The 8,161-nt window shown below is 50.8% G+C and overlaps 1 protein-coding gene across 1 annotated transcript in view; it reads left to right on the forward strand.

The window, feature by feature from the left end:
• The first annotated feature begins 320 nt into the window (after positions 1–320).
• TSPAN15 (tetraspanin 15) overlaps positions 321–8,161 on the forward strand; it is a 50,399-nt gene continuing 42,558 nt past the window's right edge. Inside the window, exon 1 of the mRNA XM_029931809.1 lies at positions 321–545. Within this exon, the coding sequence (XP_029787669.1) occupies positions 450–545 (96 nt within the window). The 5' untranslated portion in view covers positions 321–449. The remainder of the gene's footprint in view (positions 546–8,161) is intronic.

Here is an 8,161-nt window from a genome sequence, read left to right on the forward strand (position 1 = left end):
CCCTCTTGGCAACAGTGGAAAGCTGGCATTTCGTTGTACCCCGAATTAGGTACTCCTGCTGCCTCCCCAGCGTCTATCTCTGCACACTCTCCCAAGGCCCCCCGCCCCCTTGGCCGCGCGCCCTTATCACAAGCGTCTCCAGAGTTGCAAGCGTGCCGCTTTGCCTAACCCTTGCCTCCTCCGCTCCCTTTGCCTCGGGTGGGCCCCGGCCTAAGCCCCGCCCACTGCCCGCCCCCTTCCAGAGGGCGGGGCCGGGGCCTCGCGCCCATTGGCCGCTGGGCCGGCCGGTCCCAGCCCGGGCTGTGATTGCGGCTAGCCGATGTCAGTCCCGGAGCTAGCGCTGGTGGCGGGGCTCGCGGCCAGGCTGGCAGCCGCAGGTGGGGCTGCTTACGACGAGGGACCTAACTCGGGAGCCCCGGGGGCCCTGAGCCCTGCGGAGAGTATCCAGGATGCCCCGCGGGGATTCGGAGCAGGTGCGCTACTGCGCGCGCCTCTCCTACCTCTGGCTCAAGTTCTCGCTGGTCATCTATTCCACGGTGTTCTGGGTGAGTGACCCCACAAGGGCCCTGAGACGGGGGAAGGGGTTGCCGACACTCCCTGAAACGCCCCTACGCCGAACCCGGGTTTGGTCCAGACTGGGCTGCTCCAGGGAGGGGGCGGGGAGTGCGCGCCTAGTTTCTCGTCTCTCTCCCTGGGAACCAGGAAATTCTGGCGCCCCGGCTCAGCCTGGATTTCAGCAGCCGGTGGGACCTGAGCGCTCGAGACAGTTGACTACAACGAAAGAGTGCTACGTGGCTCACCTGTATGCACCTGCCCAGAGCGTTGATTTTCCGCGTCTGCTGCGCATCGGCTGGTGCGTAGGCCCGGGTTAGCTGATTGGCTGCGCTCTCCCGCCCGCCCAGTGTTAGTCTTTGCCTCCCCATTAGCCTGTGGAGAAGAAGTGCTCCAGATTGGGCGGGAAACCTGGACTCCCTGTCCTGTTCGCACTAGCTGCTTGCGGATGTCCCAGAGCGAGATGCTTCCCACTGAGCCTCTTCGGTGGAAGTAGATGGGCATGCCTTGTCCTTGGAGTGGTTGGGAGGATTTCACCGGACCACGTCTGGGGAGGTTCTCAGCAGCTCCTGGATGCTGGGTAACTTCCGGCACCGCTGAGCTTTACCTCCTCGTGTGTATTGCTGGGCGGCAGGGTGTTAGTGGTTGGACATGAACCAGGCTTCGAATCCTGCCACTACCACTTTCTAGCTGAGTGATCTTGAGGAAGTTACTTAAAATCTCTAGGCCATAGTTTCTTCATCTGCAAATAGAGAAGGTAATTATATTTAACTTTTAGGATGGGTGTGGAGATTAAATGAAATAGGCCAAGTACAGTGCTCAGCACAGGGACCAGTGACAAGCTCAAGAAGTGTGAGTCATTATTACTATTGTGGCCCGGGAAGCTGGGCCCTCCTGGTAAGTTGTCCCCAGGGACTGATTTCTTCCTTAAGATTTCAGACTTGGTTGGACCCCCACCTAGAAATGAGGACATCTTTCTATAGGCCAGCTCTGACCTTGCCATTCTAGAAGGGTCTCCTGCCCCCACTATGCTACAGGGACTGGAGGGGAGATCGCTGACTCCAATCCCTCCTGAAATATATCCACATCCTATTCTCTTCGGGCCCCTCATTGGATCTATTCTGCTAGCACAAACAGCCAGATCCACCTGATACCAAACAGGTCTGGCTTTCCACTTGACCCCTCTATGGCTATGATGTTGCCTGGAAGTCCGGAGATCCAGATTCTAGTCTTGTTCTGTTATTGACTCACTGGGAGACCTTAGGCAAGTCACTTCCTTGTGTGGGGTCTCAGCTGTTCAACGATTTGCCTGTCTGGAGGATGAGGCTAACCCCAATTCCCAGTCCGGTTCCCTGATTCTAGGTAATGTGAAAGAGAGATGAGCTGTACCTTTGGGGGCCAGAGGATGCAGCAGAGGATGGTGGAGGCTCCAGGGAGGCAGAAAGTTATATGTGGGATTGGAGGGGGGCGGGATTCTCTCCCAAAGTTGCATCAGCATCAACCAGCATCTTTTAAAAAACACTATGGATACCTGGGCCGTGGTATAGGCATTTATTTAAACTTATTTAAGCTCCCCAGGTAATTCTAGTTTGTAGTCAGGGCTATCAGCTGCTGGGCTGGATGGTCTCATAGGCCTCTTGGTTCTGATTCTTGGCTTCTTTGCCTGCTTCTTGCTTGTCGGGCCCCAGGAACTCTTCTCTCTTTAGGTCACAGTTGAAAGGGAGAAGGCTAAGGTTGATGGGTAGGGAGGTGGGAGCCAGAAGGTCCAGGCTATGTTTCCAGCTTCACCGCTACTCTCCAAGTGTAATCACTGACCAGTCTTGTACTCTTGACCTCCTTTGTACCTCCATTTTCCTATCTACAAAATGGGCAACTGATACCCTGCCCCACACCTCATTGGATTATTTTTAGGATTAGTGATATGGGGAGATGGTGACATGTGGGTGAGACTAGTACTGTATAAAGTGACATGGGTACAACTGAACTCGAATTTTCTTTCTTTTTTAATTTTTTAAATGTTTATTTTTGACAGAGACAGAAACAGAGAGACAGAGAGAGACAGACAGAGTGCAAGCAGAGGAGGGTCAGAGAGAGAGAGGGAGACACAGAATCTGAAGCAGGCTCCAGGCTCTCAGCTGTCAGCACAGAGTCCCATGTGGGGCTTGAACCCACAAACTGCGAGGTCATAACCTGAGCCGAAGTCAGATGCTTAACCAACTGAGTCACCCAGGCACCCCAGAACTTGCATTTTCAAGGACTTATTCTGTTTCTGTACCCTGTCGCCTGGAGAAAAAACCACTCAGTGGCCCTTGCTTTGCTTCTCTTGGGGCCGGGTGGGACTTGGGACTCAGAATCTTTCCTTTCCAGCCAACTGAGATGGCCTTACCAAATCCTTGACTTCCCATTCCTGGAAGTATTTCTGCTTAAAAACCTCCCCCACTCATGCCAAGAACTCTGCCACCTGACAGTTCTGCTAGTGTAGCTCCAGGGGCCAGATTTTCTCTGCAGGGTGGAGGCCAGTGTGAGTGAGTAATTTGTCCTAGACCAGCCTTGTTGTTAATTGGAAACCCATTTAGGAAGGCCCATTAGCCTTGGTACCATCCCTTGGGAGGTGGAGTGGGGTCAGAGGTTATTTGCTTTATAAGCGCAAAGTACTAACACTTTCAACTCAGTCTTTAGGTCTGGAAGGGGCCATGAGTTTCACCAGAGGCAGGCACCTTTTGTTAGACTTTTTGCTTTAAAATGTATTATCAAACAGGAAACACAAGGATACTGTGCAAAATTTTATAGTATCAAAGAGTAGTTGTCAGTGACAAGCCTCCCTCCTGCCCCTCTCCCCGTCCTGCCCTGGTCAGAGGGGATGTCTAAGATCAGTTTCCTGACACTCTCTTCTAAGATGATTATCAGAGCCATGAGATGCCCTCAGCACGAACATGTGCATGTATTATAGATTCTTTTTTCCTCCAGATAAGGTAGCACATTGTGCATAGTTTTGCCCTTACCTTTTCGCTTAAATTTAAGTCCTTGTGAATTTTGGAGTTCCGAGCGTGGTTGCCCCATTCTGTCTGATGACTACGTAGAATTCACTGTAGGCTGTGCCCAAACTCATTCAATCAGTCCTCAGCTGGGGACCTCGGGGTGTTTCCAATCTGGTTACTGCACACAGCAGTGCAACGAGCAGCTTTGAATGTGTCGTTTTGCACATGTGTGTGTATATCTGCAGGGTAGTTTCTAGAATGAGACCTGGCCTAAGGGATACATGAAAGTATAATCGGCATATAGAAATGCACAGATCGTAAGTATACACAGCCTGATGGATTCTTACAAAGTGAACACATATGTATAATCAGCTCCCACGTCAACCACTAGAATGGGAAGCAGAAGCCAGAAGCCCCCCTTGGGCCCACTTCCGGTCACCACCTCTTCCCTCCATCGGTAATCACTGTCAGAATGTCAAATAGCATAGAACTACTTTGCCTATTTTTGTATGTGTGTTTAAAATTTTGATGTTAGTTAAATTGCCCTACATAAAGTTCATACCAATTATGGTATTATCTACTATATTACTTTAAACTGACTCACTTTTTAATGTTAAAATTTTTTCCGAAGGAGGCTTTATGTCACACTGCCAATGGGGAACCAATATTCGTCCTCAAAAATAGCATGTAACTGTAACAGTACACAGTGCAGGGAGAACGAAACGTTGTTACGTCCTGGCTAGATATTGTGGGTGATGCAGACTGTGGACCCGCGTTCTGTGTTCAAAAGGCAAGCTGGCAAGTGTTTGAGAGGTGGAAAGACAAACCGACACCAAGACAGATTTGCTCCGGGATGCAGTGGGCAGGATGGGAGGGGAAGTGAGCAATGAAGACTGTTCTCAGTCTATGAGTCAATGTGAATATGACCCTGATCACTTATTTGCGTTCCTGTCCCACAGCTGGGGGCCCTTTCACTTTCAGATGGGGACCTTGGGGCCCAGAGTGTGTTTCAGTGTCACTCAGCAAAGCCGGCGTGAGTCCCCACACCTCCACATCCCCAGTTTGGTGCTCCTTCCGGTAGGTCTCTGAGGATGTCTCCATGAAGGATGAGCTCACCCAGAGGCACTTTGGAGCCTCCTCTTCCGACCATGTGGCATGAATCATTCTGACACGTGTGCCCTCAGCCCACTGGGGACACATCTCTAATTTTAGCATTGACCACAGGGTATCCTAGAGATCCGTTTACATGACTGGTTTTCCTTGCTGCACTGTGGGCTCGTGGAGGTCTGGGGTGTAGCTCGTTCATATCCTCTTCCAAATGCTGGTCTTGGGGCTGGGGACACAGGAAGTGATCAGGGGAAGCTTGTTGCATTAAGGTGGTCAGGTCCCAGCCTGTGTCTTGTAAGGATCTGAGATGGGGGCACCTGGATCAGGGGCTGAGCTGGGTGTGTGGCCAGTGGTGGTCAGATTTGTTGAGGCCTTGAATCTGCAGAGTGGGCTGGGAGGATCATGGAGACACTGGCCCTCTAGAGAGCATGAGCTTGTTGCCTTGACAATGGGGTAGAATTTCCAGTTGGGTATAGAAGGGTGTTAGGGCTGGAGGACATTGACTAACCAGGAAGAAAAGGTCTTGGGGGGCGGTGAGTGGGAAGGAAGTGGGCATGGCTAGATGGGGGAGGTAATAAGTGCAACAGGCAATATTCATTCTTCCTTGCCTTCTCCAAGGATGTCCGCCATTATCATAGTGTGGCCTGTGATTCTTTATATTTCCTACAGTTTAATGTTTAAGAGTGTGGGCTCTTTATCAGACTGCATATGTTCAAATCTCAATTCTGGCATTTATAAGTTGAGTGACTAATTTCTATGTGCCTCAATTGCTTTATCTCTAAAATGGGTAATAATAGAGAGTTGCTGGGACCATGAAATGGATGGATATATAGGAAGAGCTTAGAGCAATGCCTGGCACATGATAAACATAACATCAACTACTTAAAAATTAGCCAATCTTTCCCCATCTTTATTTTTCTAGGTACTCAAAAGCCAAAGACTGAGAATAGAAGGGTCTTTAAAGGCACCTCCAGAGTGATCTTTTCATTTTACTGAGGAAAACAGAGGCTTGGAGAAAGGAAGCAAGTTGCTTTAGACCCCATAGCAAGTTCGTGACAGAGCAAGTGCAGGACCCGGGTTCCCCGATTGCAGTTTCTTCCTTGGGTCACTATGACCTTCACCAGCCATCCCCCATCCCACCCCAGTGGTCTCCCCTTGCTGTCAGGGCTCAGGGTGTGGGTAGAGGATAGCATTTCTGGAAGGAGCCATCTACCTGGCCTCCCAGTTAAGCACTAGATGAAGCCAGATGAAAAAGAAAGTAGATTTAGTTTCCAGCAGGAATTTCTAGCTTGGAAAAGAGCCTTACTGTTTTGGGGAACATAATATGTGTACATAGTTAAAAACCTTTCAAACAATTCAGGTAAGTTCACTGAAGCCAGCAGAAATCACCTTTCTTCTGTCACTGGGAGAGAACCAGTGTTACGTGCTGATGAACACTCATCTGGGCATCTCCTTGTCCATATGTGTACACAGTGCACTTCCTGAATTATTATTATTCTTGTGCTTGAGTCCCCAGGCAGGTCCATTTCCCTCTTGTTCTAGACAAGCATTTCAAAGAGAAAGTCATGAAATTCAAGCAGAAGGTGACTTCATCCTGGAGAAGCAGCCACCATGCCTAAGAGGCTGTCAGAGAAGAGCTGGAAGGGATGGGCCTGGGGTCCCCTCCCCCAGCCTGGCCGAGGGGCCTTCAAAATCCAGACACTCAAGAAGGCAGACCTGGAAGACCTTTGGAGAGCCTTTTAGTGTACTCCTTTTACAGATGAGCAAACTAAGGCTTCGAGAAAATTTCTCTGCTCTTAGTTTAGGCTTTTGTGCGTGAGCCCTTCTCTTCCCGTAGGAGAGGCATTGTTTTCAATCATAGGACTGGACTGGGACCTCGCCGTCTTTGGTTGTTTGTTCCTGAGAAGCTGAGAAGCAAGAGTAACCACCTTCCCTCCTTCCCCTGCCTGGAGCCTCTTTCCACGTGACTCATAATGCCAACCTGGGGTGGGGCTCAGAGTAAACCAGATAAGAGCCTGATAATGAAATTTCTGTACCTGGCTGGCTCCACACACAGGGGAAAGATGTCCTCTGGGTGAGCCCAGGACACACAAGATGGGGAAGATTAACCTTTCCAGAGAGAACCTGTGGATGTGAGTGGGTTTGAATCTCCATCTTTGTGGAAGGTAGGAGAGTCTGGTCCTGACTTGCCATTCTCTCCAGGGTGAAGACGGCTCTTTGCTTATTCAGTCAACAAAGAGTTATTGGATGCCTAGTGTGTATGCCAGGCACTGTGATGTTTACTGGAAAACAACTATGAACAAGACAGACTTAGTCCAGGCCTTGGAAGACAGACAAACCAGTAAATAAATGTAGCTTTAATCAGAACTAAAGAGGAAATTAGGGAGCAAGGGTGGGGAGGAGATGGGAGTTCCTACTTTGGATGGAATGGTCAAGGAATGCCTTTGTGAGGAGCTGACATTTCAGCTGAGGCCCAAGAAATGAGATGGAGCCAGCCATAAAAAAGGCCTATAGAGAATATCACAGAGAGAGGGAGTAGTATGTACAAAGGCCCTGAGGTAGGCAAGTACAGCTGAAGCAGACGGGGAAGCCTAAGAAGGGCCACATTGTGAGTGGAAAGGGTGGCAGGAGCCTGGGCCTATAAGGAGTATGGGGTCTGAGTGACTGAAAGGGGAGGTTTAATTGTCAGGACCCAATGGCAGTGCCAGCTGGGGACAGATCAAGTGCTCGTTCTACTGTGTGACCCCAGCTAGAGGACCAACTCTCTGAGCCTCTGGACTTCTCATCTGTGGATGCCCTAGAGGCCTTGGGGAGGCCTCTGCAAGAGGAGACATGCCAAGGCACCAAGCACACTGTAGGGCCTAGTGTCCACTGGGGCCTTGCAGAGCTCAGAGGGGCTGGGACAGAAGATGTGAGAACTTCTGGAGTCTGCCTTATTAGAGGAGGTGACTTGCTGCTGGGGATGCACTGTCTGCCTAGAGCAGATGGCTCTGACCTTACTCTTAGGCCAAGAAGTCTGACCCCTTGGGAGTGGAGGTGGCCTTTTACGGGGACCCCTTAGTTCCTGGGCTGTAGTGGGGACCTATCAGCAGAAGCTGTGTGCCACCTGATGGGCCGTCCTGGAAGTGTCCCACAAGACTGAGAGCTGGTCCCAACACCTGAACAAGTGAGGTTGGGAGAAGCACCTCCAGGAGCCCAGGGACAGGGAGTTCTTGGCCTGGGAATGTCAGGCAGGTGGCAGATAAAGCTCAGATTCACAGCATATATAACCTACATTACCTAGCTAGGATTTCATAAAGTCCCTGAACAACTCCTGTCTTCTTTGTGCCCTGATCACGGGTCCCCTGCTCTTGGGGATGGAAAGAGTCAAGTGGCCGCTGCCACCCCTGGGGGAGCCCAGAGCCCAGCTGTCTGTCCACTGTGGACTAAGTGTCCCTTCCAGAGCCTCCTGGGAGCCGCTGGCCGGCCCCATCCCCATCACAGGCTGTCTGCAGCTGCCCTGAGCTCTCTGCTAGCACTGAGTG

Source organism: Suricata suricatta, chromosome 2 (assembly GCF_006229205.1).
Source record: "Suricata suricatta isolate VVHF042 chromosome 2, meerkat_22Aug2017_6uvM2_HiC, whole genome shotgun sequence".
NCBI lineage: Eukaryota > Metazoa > Chordata > Mammalia > Carnivora > Herpestidae > Suricata > Suricata suricatta.